The sequence below is a fragment of the Podarcis vaucheri genome, assembly GCF_965113315.1.
Source record: "Podarcis vaucheri genome assembly, chromosome: 4".
Lineage (NCBI taxonomy): Eukaryota > Metazoa > Chordata > Lepidosauria > Squamata > Lacertidae > Podarcis > Podarcis vaucheri.
The window spans coordinates 42,914,643-42,930,444 of record NC_138762.1 but is presented as its reverse complement, the minus strand read 5'-3'; the positions used below and the strand labels follow the sequence as shown (position 1 = coordinate 42,930,444).

General features: G+C 42.7%; 1 protein-coding gene across 2 annotated transcripts; it reads right to left on the bottom strand.

Annotated features, from left to right (window-relative positions):
- Positions 1 to 7,500: 7,500 nt before the first annotated feature.
- CREG1 (cellular repressor of E1A stimulated genes 1) lies at positions 7,501 to 15,358 on the bottom strand (the record flags this gene model as incomplete). Of its 2 annotated transcripts, XM_082221493.1 has the most annotated exons (4): positions 14,942 to 15,348; positions 10,553 to 10,672; positions 9,405 to 9,592; positions 7,501 to 8,750 (listed from the first exon to the last, which is right to left on the bottom strand). In XM_082221493.1, coding segments are annotated over exons 1-4 (693 nt in total). In that variant the 5' UTR covers positions 15,326 to 15,348. The 2 variants fall into 2 exon arrangements, with proteins under 2 accessions (XP_082077619.1, XP_082077620.1); XM_082221494.1 differs by lacking the exon at positions 7,501 to 8,750 and having other exon boundaries at positions 9,404 to 9,592; positions 14,942 to 15,358.
- Positions 15,359 to 15,802: the final 444 nt, after the last annotated feature.

Genomic DNA, 15,802 nt, shown 5'->3' with positions numbered 1-15,802 from the left:
ATGGGCGCTAAGTAGCAAGTAGCACAGTATGGCGAGTAAGTTGGTAACCCTCAGTGGGGTACACAGGTGATTTGTTGTGCAGAAAACGAGAACAATCTCATCCACTGAGCACAAACCAGTGATTTATATTGAGAAAGTTTAATGGAATCGTAGTCTTCAAATTGCTTTACTGTTTGACAATGTACGTCTCCCCCTTACAGGGAAGTTTCACTGCTATAATTGGGTTCCACTGTGCTAATCTCCTCAAAATGCAGCAATTGCTAGCAAATAGATATTAATTGCTGCTTCCAAAGGGATTATCTCACCTCCACCCTGCACATTGACCAATCCCCGGAGAGCATACAAAAGTAAACAGGAATCCGTGACTCTGTATTTTACTGCAGCCACTCCTGGAAGAAATACTCTACACATTTCCTTGTTTCTCTGAACTATAGGTATCATTTGAAGCACATCCCCACCCCTAATAGCTGCCTGCCTCTTGCTACTTGACAGGCAATGGAAGAGAGGGACATGCATACAAGCAGACATGCCCAAAAAGAAAGAATGCGCAGGTATGGTACTAGAGGTGAGAGCACTCCCATACAGTGCCGATTTAATCGCTTGTTCATTACATTTCTCTTCAAGCGGCACTAAACATTTTAAGAGGAGATTATATATACACTAGCATTTTAAGATTACAATCCATTGTTGCCAGGCCTTCATTATAAAGTGGCCTGTCAAATGCTGTTTTAACCAGCAATGTCTGAATCTGTATTACACTGAAAAAAGCAACTATTTCAGCTCACAAAACCAAAGTGTTTCTCTTCTACGATGGCAACTGATGATACCCACTCAGATGGAAGTACCGTAATTCAAGAGTCACTCACAACCCAAGTTATGTGGATCGATTTTGCCCACCAGGGAACAAAACCAACACCATTTTACAACCCATACAAATCTCACCTTGGATTATTTTATGTCAAAATCAAGGCACCTTTCCCTAAACCACAAAATGAAGCTGCTTATTTCATTTATACGTAAAAACACTTGGTACTGCATCCCCACCCCCAACAAAGGCTCCTAAAGCAGTTTGCATAAAACAGTGATGGGGAAGTTGTGGCCTACAGATGTTCTTGGACTTCCACCTCCCACCATCCTTGATTGTTGGCCATACTGACTGGGGCTGATGAGAATTGGAGTCCAACAGTATTTGGAGGGCCACAGGTTGCCCATCCCTGACATTAAAAGAACAACACCCCCACAAGTCTCCAAGTTCCTGAAGCAGCAGTCTTTCCTTCAAACCTCAAACAATGCAAAGGAATGGCTGGATCCCAATAGTCCACGTCAAAATTTGATGGATGTGAAAACCCTCTGTGTAACAGGTTGTATATACAAGGTATCAGATATGTTCCATATTTTAACAAGGTGCTGGAATCACAGATGGCAACAGATACACTTTATCTCAAGTGTCTCTCATCCCTTAGACCAGGCAACCTAAGACCCAGGGGCCAGATGTGGCCCAGTCGCCTTCTCAATCCGGCCCGCAGACGCTCTGGGAATCAGCGCGTTTTGACATGAGTAGAATGTGTCCTTTTATTTGAAATGCATCTCTGGGTTATTTGTGGGGTATAGGAATTCGTTCATTCCCCCCCCCCAAAAAAAATACAGTCTGGCCCACCACATGGTCTGAGGGATGGTGGACCGGCCCATGGCTGAAGAAGGTTGCTGACCCCTGTCTTAGACCAAGAGTGGGAAGAAGGTAGGTCAGGACCTACTAGTAGATCTCTGGGCAATTTGCAGTAGAGATCAGCAAGGGTTTTGTACCCCTAAGCACTTAACAGCAATAAAAAGTCAGGCTCCCTCCCATAAAATAAAGAAAATTGCTAAAATAAAGAAAGCTGGGACTGGAGGTTGATACGGTAGCACTGAACTTTGGTACTGAAAGCAAGAGTACTCTGTTCCTTATTTTAAATATATGATCTACCTGCTGGCAGACAGTGCCATATATATATGGACTCAGTGACTCTGCCCGTTAGTCCCATGCTGCTCAGCCACAACAGAGCTGAGTGGCGAGCAAGTCCAGTTAACCAGTCAAGTTTCAGGGAGGTACTTGCCTGTCAGACGGTCCAGGGGTCAAGAAAGCCTAGAGTCCAAGCTCATGGAAAGCAAGCAGCAGCAAAGCCTGACCAGGAACAACAAATGTTGTTTCTCTGCTTAAGAAAGCTAGAGCCAGCTGGTTCTCATCAGGAGCAAGAACGCTGATCAGCAGCAGGTGGAGTCACTTCACCTTCTGCTCCTTCAGGCTGCTGCTCAGCAGGTGAAGCTGACTTCTGGCCCATGACAGCCTGCTCAGCAGAGCCCATCTCCCTTCAGCAAGCACACTGCCTGAAAGAAGTGCATGGACCATGTTGGTTAGGCCTGGTGGGAACAAGGACTCCCCTTTTTGCCGCTGCTGTTGGGGATGTGCTGGCTTGTACTGTGATGTTCCATGTCCTCCTCCTCAGGAAGCTCAACATAGTCCAGCCTTTCTCAACCTGTGGGTCCCCAGATATTGTTGAACTACAACTCCCATCACCCCTAGCTAACAAGGCCAGAGCTCAGGGATGATGGGAGTTGTAGTCCAACAACACCTGGGGACCCACAGGTTGAGAACCTGATAATGGGACTGATTCTCCCCTATTGAAACACACTGCAAATTAAAACTATCAAGCACCTAAACTAACTGGAGTCCATTTTATTCCCAGCAGCTTCTAAAAATGGAACAGAGATACAACTCATCATTTTACAGATTTTAATTGTTGTGGTTATAGCACTTCCAGAGCACAGGAGTAAGCTTTTTCAGTTTTTCTAGAACAAGAAAGGGAATTCCTCTCTGTACGTTTTTTAAAAGATTACAAATCACTGCCCGGGGAGGCAGGGGGTGCTCTCAGACCCCAGGAGTTAATTTTACCTTGGGGTTAACTCTGTTCCAAGTTGACACAGGAGCTAGCATTCTCATGATACAGGACTGATTTTTTTATTCACATTTTTGAGGTGGGGAAATAGGCTACTGGGGGTACATTAACCCCCTTCCATCATTTACTATGGGCCTATTAGTTCACCTATAGTTTTCATCCACTCTCTTATCAAGGGTTTCCTATTAGGAGTCCAGTGCTGAATTTAAGTTAACATTTGCCCTGATCAAGTGTTCAAAGAACACAAGAATATCAGGGGCGGACTTTGGTAATATGGTGCCCTAAGCAAGGACAAAATTTAGTGCCCTCCACCACCCCTCACCTTCTGGTCTGTGCATGCTCTCAAGGGCACTATGTCATAGTTTTGCGCCTCCTTGACTTGGTGCCCTGTGCGGGGGAACCGCCCACATAGCCCTAAATCTGGCACCAAGGGTATAAAATGTGTAGGGAGGACAGGGCCACTATTCCCATTTCCTCTACCCCTACCCCCCCCCAATGTTGACTAGGAAGGCCTGAAAGGCAATTCTAAGCTCATTCATGCTTACACTTTGCAATCAGGAACCCTTTATTATCATGGTTACTAATCACAGAAAAATTATTTTTTTATTCCCTTTTACGTATGCCTCAAGGCAATTTACATGCATACCATAAAGGCACCTAAAATAATTTTAAAAAACAATACACAAAACCAACTGACGAGAGCTATAAAAACAATGCAAATTGAACACTTAAGGCAGACCTTTTCATCCAGATGGAAAGGCTGGTCGCAACAAAAATGTCTTCAATTGTTACCTGGAAGTACAGAAAGAGGGCACCTGTCATATCTCAGCAGGGATGCTGTTTCATGGAGCAGAGGCAAGTGCACTGAAAGCTCTGCTCTGATATTTTAGGGACTTTTAAGCAGAAACTTCAACTGAGCACACTTGGGATCCCACCCTCAGATCTTCCCACTCAATGCAGTGAGTAGGGCACACCCTTTACACATATTATGCCTCCTTGTGTTCTTTGAACATCTGAACAGCACTACTGTGGGATCCAAGGAATGTAGTAAGCTACTTTTATCCAGAGCCAGACCACTGGTTCATCTAGATCAGTATTGTTCACATGGGCTGACAGTAGCTCTCCAGGGTTCCAGACCAGGAGTCTCTTCCAGCTCTGTCTGGAGGTGCTGGAGACTGAACCTGAAACCTTCTGCACTCAAAGCAGATGCTCTACCACTGAGCTACAGCACTTCCCTTACAGCGCTGGACTGCTTTTGGAATGCAATACCAATAAAGATATATTTTTATGTTAAACTGAGGTCATAACGAGAATCAATCCTCAACGTTATTCCCAGCAAGGACTTTAGAGGGGTCCATTGTATTCCAATAAAAGATTATACTGTCAAAGAAATGAAAAATCAAAGAGTGAGTGAGGTTTAATGCAAGAGGCCACCAGCACCCCAGATTCCTTCTGTTCTCCCTGAAAATCTGTGCCTAGATTCCATTTAAAAACGAACCTATTTTAAAGTAAAGGCTGTAAAACTTCATTGATCAAACAAAATAATCTGACAGTGAATAGCACCCTCTTCTGTTCAACACTGATATGACAATTATGAATAATATCCAGCTTTCTTCTTGGGAAACTCCACTGCCTTTAGCGAAGAATCCCTTTTCTTCGTTTCCTTTTGATTCTTCCTTGCCTCAAATCAAGAACAGGAGCAGACACAAAATAATGTTGTCAATGAGAACTGATTGCGTTTGTGACAGAGTTGTGTAACCTTTGTCACAGCAAAAAATCCAAACCAGAATGGCAATCATAGAATCATAGAATCATAGAATCATAGAGTTGGAAGAGACCACAAGGGCCATCGAGTCCAACCCCCTGCCAAGCAGGAAACACCATCAGAGCACTCCTGACATATGGTTGTCAAGCCTCTGCTTAAAGACCTCCAAAGTAGGAGACTCCACCACACTCCTTGGCAGCAAATTCCACTGTCAAACAGCTCTTACTGTCAGGAAGTTCTTCCTAATGTTTAGGTGGAATCTTCTTTCTTGTAGTTTGGATCCATTGCTCCGTGTCCGCTTCTCTGGAGCAGCAGAAAACAACCTTTCTCCCTCCTCTATGTGACATCCTTTTATATATTTGAACATGGCTATCATATCACCCCTTAACCTCCTCTTCTCCAGGCTAAACATGCCCAGCTCCCTTAGCAATATAATTAGGCACTTAAAGGCAAGGGAAGCGGGGGAGCAAAACAATCATGCTTCCGCTTGCCCTAGCAAGGTCATTGGAAGCAGAGTGCAGCTTGTAGCACTAATCACAGTAAGATTCCTGAGCAGGCCATTCTCACTTTAGAGAAAAAGTAACAGGCTGCAGTTGGGAACACCAATATAGGAGTAGAAAACTCTCGATGGCTCATCCTTCACAGACACAGTATGTGTCTGTGCAAAGCAAAAAGTCAATTTGTGCTTCCACAAAACCCCTGCAATATTTAGACCTTTCTTCTTCCCCAAACACGCACACACTCCATAGTGTTTAGATTGGGAGAGATCAGGCAAGTGAGCTGCCTCAAAGTGCAGCATTTGCGTATTACGAATAATCTGCTTCGCACAGGCATCTAGTTGGCCACTGTGAGAACAGGATGCTGGACAAGATGGGCCATTGGCCTGATCCAGTAGACTCTTTTCATGTTCTTAGGCTGGCATCAGTACTTCTGACTGCAGCTGACTGCTCCCAGTGGCCGCTCCCAGAAGTACAGTGGTACCTTGGGTTACATACATGTATGTACGCTTCAGGTTACATACACTTCAGGTTACAGACTCCGCTAACCCAGAAATAGTACCTCGGGTTAAGAACTTTGCTTCAGAATCAGAACAGAAATCGTGCTCTGGTGGCGCAGTGGCAGTGGGAGGCCCCATTAGCTAAAGTGGTGCTTCATGTTAAGAACAGTTTCAGGTTAAGAACAGACCTCCGGAACAAATTAAGTACTTAACCCAAGGTACCACTGTATTATCCTCTAGTTTAAATGGTTTATCTATCAGGGGATCTTTCCCCAACACTTGCCACTTTACCTTTATGAATATGAAACCTAGGTAGTAGTCAGTATAAAAGAGGGAAGCATTAAATCATACTGCCTAAGCCAAATCAGACTCTCCTGAAATGACTTACCCAATTAGTACAAAAGCAAAAAAGAAATGTTGCAAACTAGAAGCACACACTGAGGAAAAACACCAGATTATATATTAGTTATCAGATTTAAGTTTCACAATAAAATCTATGTCTTTCTTTAAAAATCATGGCAGGCATCAGAAAATCTGATCTGGAAAATATGCTGTAAGTTTTAACTCACACATTTTACACACTTTCAGACAATTTACACTGTTAGAAATTTTCCTCTATTCCTCTCTCCCCCACAAATATGAAATACAACATATAATAAGAAACAGGGCAACTTCATTTCCAAGAATATATTTTTATTTCCATACTGTTTAACTATGGATTTATATGGAAGCTAGAACTTCCATGTGCAACACAATTATGTAATTTCTCAAGATAAAAACATGCAAGCCATTTGTAGTCACATCAGAGGTAGGAAAAGTTATTTCTACATATAAGTTAAAATTACTTCCAAGGAAACATGTTGATGACTAAGGCCTAACTTGTTTGGTTAACCTGACAGCAAGCACAGCCACCAGAAAAGTCTAATTATCTGATACCTTAACAATTGTGGATGAAGAAAAGAATGTGATCAAAGACTTTAGATGCCTTGAAAGTGACAAGTCCTTGGCAGGATTCACACTACCCTTTGTGGGTTTTGCACTTTTCTTCTGTCATGTCAGCTTGGTCTCCTCAGATTTCAATCATGTATCCGCTATGACAGAACACTTTTCAACACAAAACAAGCAATACTCATCAAGAGAGACAGCAGCATGCCTTCAACATCAGCCTTCCCCAGGGGTGACTAACCTGCAGCCCTCCAAATATTGTTGGAATCCAACTCCCATCAGCCCCAGACAGCTGGTCAGGGATAGAGTTCTACTCCAGCAACATCTGGAGGGCATCACGTATGGGAACATGTTGATGACTAAGGCCTAACTTGTTTGGTTAACCTGACAGCAAGCACAGCCACCAGAAAAGTCTAATTATCTGATACCTTAACAATTGTGGATAAAGAAAAGAATGTGATCAAAGACTTTAGATGCCTTGAAAGTGACAAGTCCTTGGCAGGATTCACACTACCCTTTGTGGGTTTTGCACTTTTCTTCTGTCATGTCAGCTTGGTCTCCTCAGATTTCAATCATGTATCCGCTATGACAGAACACTTTTCAACACAAAACAAGCAATACTCATCAAGAGAGACAGCAGCATGCCTTCAACATCAGCCTTCCCCAGGGGTGACTAACCTGCAGCCCTCCAGATATTGTTGGAATCCAACTCCCATCAGCCCCAGACAGCTGGTCAGGGATAGAGTTCTACTCCAGCAACATCTGGAGGGCATCACGTATGGGAACATGGCTCCACATTATATATTAGAATTCTTTTTCTGCTCTGTGGTAAGACAACATGGTTTCATATGATCAATGCATTCTGTGTGGTACTCTCATAAGAATATCTCATAATTAAAGACTGTTAACAATCAATCTTGTGGCCCTCAGAAGAATCATATTCTTTCTTTAACAGTGGGTTTACAGAATACTTCAGCACCTGGTTTCAAACTCTATAATCAAGGACTACAACTTAGTTGATTTTTAAAACGATGGTTCATAATGGAACTGACATTATGTTAAGTTCAAATGAAGCCTTCAGAGTTTTTTGGCACAAGCAGTAAATAAGGCACAGAGGTGAATATAGCTAAGCATGTAGTTCTGTCATATGGGATCAGGTCAAATAAGACATAGTGGTAACATTGCTAAGGGTTCAAACACAGAACTTCCCCAAATTGCGTAAGAAAGGTCTGGGTAGGGTCCAATTTTAACAGCAAAGAGCCACATGGCTGATGATCATAGGACACTTTGCCCACCCAAGGCCTACCACCCTGCAGTCTGTAGCCTAGTAGCTTTACCTCTGAGTTAAGCCCCAATACTACAAGCAAACTCTGCTAAGTTACAAGCACGCAGAGAGAGGTGCTGCAGGGAGGTAAGCTGTGGATGGAAAGATGGTTTAAGTGCCCACACTCATGTGCTCTGCTCTACTACTAAAATCACTGACACCCCCTTTCTATATAACTGGGGCAGTTTTACTGAACTACTACAGACACATCAAGTTTGGCACTTCACTTGCCAATATATATTGCCTTGGTATTGTAGGCACACATATGCATAAACTGACCACCCTAGCTGAATTAGGGCTGCAGGCATATCCCTTATCAATATGGTCAGCTGACAGCATAAATCACCCAGCGAATGATGCTACACATGAATCTGTGGATCAAGTCCAGAATATAGCTGAACATTTCAGGATGTTTCTTCAACAACAAATTTTCTCCACTGCTCTTTTCTCTTTTCTCGATTTCAGAGATGTACCTCCAATTGTATTTTTCTCTAAATAAGATTGTTGAAAAATAGCTTCTTTAAAAATCAAAGTCCCAAAAGCAGAATCAATTATGCATAGTATGCAGATTTGCATACTCTAACTATTTTTGTGCACAGAATTTAAGATTTCCTTTGCAAAGAATCCATACTTTTTGTACTCATATGGCGTAAGCAATCCCTTAGAATTCCAAAGGAATGTGCAGTTTTGAGATTCTACAAGATTATCTCAGTTTTTGGATGGTTTCTTGTTACAAAAGTGACCAGTGAAAAAGTAGACAATGTTTCATTCAAGCATCTTCCTTGCCTACAGAGAAGAAAAAATAAAAATAAATTAAAATGGTATGTAGTCAGTCTTAATGTCTTGGTACTTTCTCTTGCAAGGCCCTGCTGTACAGAGGATATTCCATAGCTCAGTGGTAGAGTACATGCTTTATATGGACAGTCTTAAGTTTCACTTATTGCATCTCAAATTAAAAGGGACCACTCTCTAAAGACTAGAAGAGATATTTGCCTGCGACCCTACAGAGCTGCTGGCCATCAGAATAGACACTACCGGACTAGATGAAAAACCAACATAACTTTTGGATAGCATTTTAAAACAACCAAGGTTCAGCTTTTGAAGTCCCATTTATTTCAGTGAGAGAGATATAGCTGTGCTCTTCTTTGATGCCCTTGATACCCTAGTTCTCTCTGGTTCTGTCCTTTGATGTCTTTTTTACAACCATAAAGTTATTTCAGCATTTCCACAGGAGCTCTTCTGTTGCTTTCCTTCAAATTGTTAGGGTCCTTAAAGATCTGCTCTTAGCCCTCTGCTTCCTTGGTCTCTCTCAAATATATATAAAAATAAGTGACCACTTCAAATCCTATGGCTTTTAGTATCACTTAAGGAGTATTGCGGAATAAAGAAATCAGATGCTGAAAAACAAGATTCCCCAAGCAATGTAACTTGAATACTTACTATGGTGTAGCTTTAAAATATTCTTGAGGAGTCACAGTTTTGATTCCACCAAAGTAGTCCAGGACCCAGATGTTGGTGATGTTGAGTTTAGCAAAAAACCAGTTATGACCAGATGGCCACGTAGCCATTTCAGGATGTCTACTGAAGAGAGCCTTCTTTGCAAAGTCTGCTTCTGTACCATTCGGAACCTAACAAACAAGTTACCAAATATGTAATTTCACAGACATATTAGTTAACCACAGTATCTTGTACTTTCTTTCAAACTTTCTCAAGATGCAAGAAAAAGAGAGAGAAGAGTGCACATGTAAACATTATTCAAGGAATACTCAGGGCTGGAGTCAGAGGAAGTTAGTCACATTTCAGTTCCTCTGAAATCAATGAGATAAACATATGACTAACTTCCTCTGGATCCAAACCAAGATGTTTTCATGACTACTTGACCCATATACTCTTATATGCTATTTGTGTGAAGTTGGTCAGGTATTATAAAGCTCACACAATACTTGCTAATTTTTCAACACACCCAAAATACATGGAACAAGAAAACACATGGGGTTTCTTCAAGAAAGTTACAGCTCTTTGATTTTGCCTAACAATGCAATCCTGTGCATGTCTACTCAACCTAAGTCCCACTGAGTTCAACAGGATTAATGACATGTAAGTACACATAGGGAAGTATCCAACAAAGTATTTCTGTTAGCTCAAAGACTTCAGGCTGCGAAATGGAACTTTCGTTCTGTCTCATCTCCATGTGCACCCCCTTGTCCACCCCAAATCTTTTCTGAACGGTTGTGGAAACCACCCAGAACAGTTTTAGATGAATGTGTGCTGACCACTTCATGTGATTTGGAGCCCTACACAATTGGTGTTCCTGACTGCATGGAGAAACATATAAACATTTGGTTCCCGCTTCACACCTGGGAATGTGCAACAATTTTGGGATAGAACATGCTAAAACAGGGATTTTTGACACACGTCCAGCACACACAGCTCTGCTCCCCTTTCATAAACTATTTGAATGCATGGAAGGTAACTTCAAAATAAGTATATTTCAGAGGCAATATATCATCAGTGTTATGAAACTTGCTTTCTAGCTTTCAGCCAGTGAGCTTTATATTCTTCTGGTATGCCCAAATATCACAGTGTACCTTTTCAACTATTCCAGAGAAGATCACATGGGCACACAGTGGATTCTGAGGATCATAACCTTCCTTCTTGCAGTAAGGTGTCTGTGCCAAGGACATTGTTAGGGAGGCATTGGCATTTACCTGCAATACAAGTGGCAAAAAAATAAATAAATCATAAATGTTCTAGATTTGCTGAATAGGTTAGCACATTTAAAACAAGCTGATCTGCATACTTGATCAGCATTTCCATGCTAGAATAAGAGATACTGTGTGTCTGGATGAGTTTCATATCCTTTGCAATTCAAGGGTCATGGTCATACAGAGAAATTGTAAAAGTCACACAATGTTGAAATCTGCTTCTCCTTTTTACAGGCACAAAGCTGTCAGTGACCTCTTGGGAAATTCCATCAGTTTCATTTTTCAGCCAGAAAAAGTGAAGTTTCAGCAGCACATGATTTTAAGCATAAAAACCACACATTTGGCACTTATTTACACAATATAAACCAATGGTAGTGACAGGAGAAAAACAGTCAAGAAACAGCTGAATCATGGTTACACTGGGAGTGTTATCTGTAAGCAGATGTCTCCATATGACTGAAGGCAGTCCAAACAGCTGTACTGTATGTTACAAGAGATAAGAGATGGCAGCACTTGTTGAGATATTCCTTCCACTTTCTGAAAAGAAATAAGCTATTGAGTAAGCTTAACAGAATTGTCCATTAAACCATATCAAGATTTTGGGAAGCAATGCTAAGTCGGAGAGTTTTGTGAAATTGCATTGACTATTTTCACAGCATACAAGTGGAATCCACTCTGAAATATCAGAATCAACATGCAATATTCATGAACTATAGGTAGGCCAATACTTTTATTGGGACCAAGCAAAATCAAGTTCTCCAAACTCTTCATCACACTGGATATTAGGCAAAATGGATAATTGGGGTGTGTGGGAGCGAAGAGACAAAATTGGCATGTTATAGCCAACCACCACCACGACAACAACAGATAGTTCAACAGAGAAGTCTAACAAGATAAATAATAATCAAAGCTTAGATGACCTGATGATATTCACTTGGGGTTTCTAAAGGAGGTAGCAAAAACTCATTAAACCATATAAGCTAGATCAGAGGTCAGCAAGGTTTATCTTGGCTTGGCTGGATCAGCCCCACGGAGAGCACATGCCCGTGATTTTCAGCGCTGCGGAAGCGAGTCCCCGCGCCACGCTGATTTAGCGCAGTGTGCAAGCAGGCAGCTCGGTTTGGGGGCAGCTTGTGGGCCAGTCAAACGACCTCCGCAGGACACTTCTGGCCCATGGGTCTTAGGGTGCTGACTCCTGATTTAGATCATTATGTGTTTCAAGGAATCTGAAAGGCCACAATAAAATGTGTAGGAACAGCAAACACTGTGCTTCTTTCCAAAAACACCGAAGGCAAGCCCAAGTATTGAGCATTCAGGTATCTGTGAAAACGTATGTTAAGGCAAATAATTTGCAGCCTCCTTTGAGGAATGGAGAGCCTGTAGCCCTCCACAGGTTGCTGGACTAAAACTCTCATCATCCCAGATAGAACAACCAGTTGTCAAGGAAGATGGAAGTTGCAGGCCAGAGGCATCTGAAGGCCACAGATCTCTATTGCTGCCCTACAGAAAAACTGAGCATTTATTAGGAGTCACAGCTTTGTTAACACCAAAGTATGTCATATCAATATAGTTTTTGCCTGTAATAAAGTGGCTTAACAGGTTAGAGCAGGGGTAGGCAGTGCAATGCCCTCCAGATATTACTGGACTACAGCTCCTTTAATTCCTGGCCATTGGCCATGTTGGCTGCCGCTGATGAGAGTGGAAGTCCAACAACATATGGAAGGGCACAAGTTCTTCATTCCCAAATTAGAGAGAACATGGATTGCATGCTGTTTTTAGACCTCCATGATGCCTCATTTGAGCTGCTCAAATTAAATAAGACCCCCTGAAGATGGGTTTGTTCATCAGTAGGTTTATTTACAAATCAATCCCTGCAAATCATGTCACAATTCTCTGTGTGCAAAAGACGTTTTTCAAATGTACCTGAAGTGGACAAAGTAAATTTAATAGATTCCAAGAAATATATTGCTAGTCTTATTTCTACCACAAGCCAACTAAAATGTTTGAAAAATGTAAAGATTCTCAGATTACAAAACTATTGCAATAGCTGTGCAGTGTTTGCTCCTCAGTCTTTTCACACTGCAGGTATACTCAACCCCCTCCCCAATGAGTATGAAGGTTTCCATCAATTGTTCTTATTTATTTATTGTCTATGCATTTTCCTCAGCTTATATTTACAGATCGTCTTTTCATCCTTATACAACAGACTTCCCTACTCAGCTTTCCATGGCAGTTTGTATTCATCTTATTTGGCTACATATCCATTAGTTGGTTTCCATCAATTGAATGCAAGTTTCGCAACATACAGATTAAGGCTGTGCTAAGCTTCCTGCATTCTTTAGAAGGGCAGGAAAAGAGGTTAATAATCCTTCTGTTCATAACAATGCTTACCAGGCTTCAATTAGATCAGTATTTTTCTATGTCATCAATATTAGGAAACTATACTAATAACCTTACTGCAAAATTGAAACAACTGTGAAGATTAAGCATATGCAGACATAGTTATTCACCACATCTAAGTAAAGCAAAGCATGATTAAGTGTAACATTTTATTAACTAAAGCTGGGGTGAGCAATATTGGGACTGGGGGTCCAATGCAGCCCTCCAGCCCTTTCTATCTGGCTCACAGGATTCTCCCCAAGCCACACGACTCACTGCTTCACACCTTCATTGAGTTGACCGCAGGGTTTACCTAATTGTGAAGTTACCAACACATGAATCACAGTGGCTAAGCTATCCCTGACCACCAGCCTAAGCTCATAATGGGTGCTTCTTGCCACAAAAGTCACTTGAGCCTACACTGACAAAGATGGATTTAAAAGTACCCCCAAACCATGCACCTGTTCCTTCCCTGTCCAGAACTGAACTCCCTAACTTCGACCTGGGATCCACCACTGTCTCTGTGTCTTACCAGGATGCAGTCGCAGTTTGTTGTTCCCCCCACTTGTTGGAACCTGGTGCCTTCCAGATGTTGTTGAACTACAATTCCTATCAGCCCCAGTCAACTCTGAGTGTTTTTCCCTGGCTGGAATGTGTCCTTGAACTCTGATAATACTTCTTTCTTTTCTAGATGGAGGTTAAGAGAGGGATGTGCAAGCATATGTGTAGAAACTAAACTACTGTACAAACGTAACATTTACATTCATTGCTTCCACCCAGTTGCCTCTTGCCCTACCACTAACATGTATGCCCCAGAATGATACCCAGAACTGAGTGTGGCCCTCAGGATGTAGAGGGTTCCCTGCTCCTGACCTACAGTTTAGATCTTAAGCTATAGCTCAGGACTGGCCACAAGTTGGGATGTTAAAACCAAGGTGAGCTTGCTAAACCATGGTTGCCCCATGGCAAAATTTGGTCCACAAAGCAAATCCTGACAAGGTTCTTTAGAAAAATATAGAACATGCTAACTATAAATGAAAAAAATATTTGTATGTTGACATTTTCATAGAATTACCCTGACAGGGCAGGAGTTTTGGAATGGGTAAGCACCATTTTTTAATTTTTGCCAAAATTGTCTCTAAGAGCTGTTGTTATTACACAGGGCAAACATACTGGCACCTATATGATAAGCAATAACTGTATGTTTTGCCCTGAAAGACAAACAGCAGCTGCAGAAGAGGGTGTGCATGCAGTTTTACTATGAAGATAGCTCAGGGGGAAAGACTAAAAACCTCCCCTAATTCCAGGATTTTCATTTATCCCACCCTCTCAAACTTATTAATGTAGGAGACCCTTTTCATGTTACACTTTATTTGGTACTGAAGACTCACATTCAGATCCCTGCGCAGTCATACAGCTTGCTGGGAGACACCAAGACAATCATAAACCTTGGCCTAACTTACCTCACAAAGTTGTTGTAAAAAAACAACTGAAATGAGGAACAAAGAATACTCCTCAGAATGAATGGGATAAAACGCAAAAATAATTTATGTCATTGTATATTGAATTAATTTAAATTTTATGGATTTTTTTTTAAAGAAAAAACCAAATGCCCTCTTAAGGCAATTTATATATACATAACACAACTGTACATGCATATTGTAATTAATAATGATGAGGTACACACAAGACTAAACTTGATTTAGAACTCACCAGGCCTCAGCTTCGGAACTTTGTTTCAGTAACGAAGCTCAGCCCTGCGACAGTGCCTCTGAACACGTGCAGAGTACATTTCAGGGCACTGAATAGCTACAGCCGGCCTCAGACAGTTGCTGCTGCTGTGTCGCGAGGTCTTCCCTCATCTCAGAATAACTGACATGCCCGTCCCCTCACCTGCAAATCTTGCACGGAGACCTCCAGCGGCGTCAGGTACATGTAAGGCACCCCGCTGCCTTGCTTCGACCCCAGCGGCCCGTCGCTGACGGAGAAGACGTTGGAGAAAGGCTGGCCCCGCATCGGCGGGTCTTGCGCGGAGAGCGTGGCCAGCGCGCCCCAATCGCACGAGTGCGCCACGAAGCGCGCGACCCGAGCCACGTCCTCGTGCGGAGGGATTTGAACCACCCCGGAGACCCCCACCAACGGAAGCAGCAGCAGCAACAGAAACGGCCACATTGCTCGCTCGCTCTCTCTCGCGCGCGCGTATCTCACACCTCCTGCCTCGGACACCTGAGCGAACCTTTGCCTAGTCTGCGGACCAGGTTGGCGGGGCTCAGGCATCTATCAAGCCGTGCGAGCCCGCCCCCTGCGCGCGCCGCAGCCAATAGAGGCCCTTCGCTTTGCCCGTTTCTGTAGAGCGGAAGTAAACAGTGAGAGAAGCCGTCAGGTGGGCAGGCCTTGTCATTTTTAGCCAATAGCTGCACTCCATTCTCTCGTTTTTGCCAATGAGAGCTGCGCTAAGGGCGGAAGAGATGAGCAGACGGCTTACATATTTGGGGTGGGGATTATGCAGCTCTCTGCCAATGATGCACAGCGCCTCGAAATTTACCAATGAGATTTGCCGGAGGACGGTGTCACGGGACAAAAACACTCACCTTATACGGGTGAAGGGAGGGGAGGAGAGAGACGCGAGTCTTTAGTTGGGTTTACAAGGCCGAAGGCTTAGAACAGTGAAATAAGTAAATATCATTACAGTACATGTATGTAGTTGGCGACTGTGAAGCGTGGTGGGGAGTCCTCTAGCCTTAGTCAAATGTC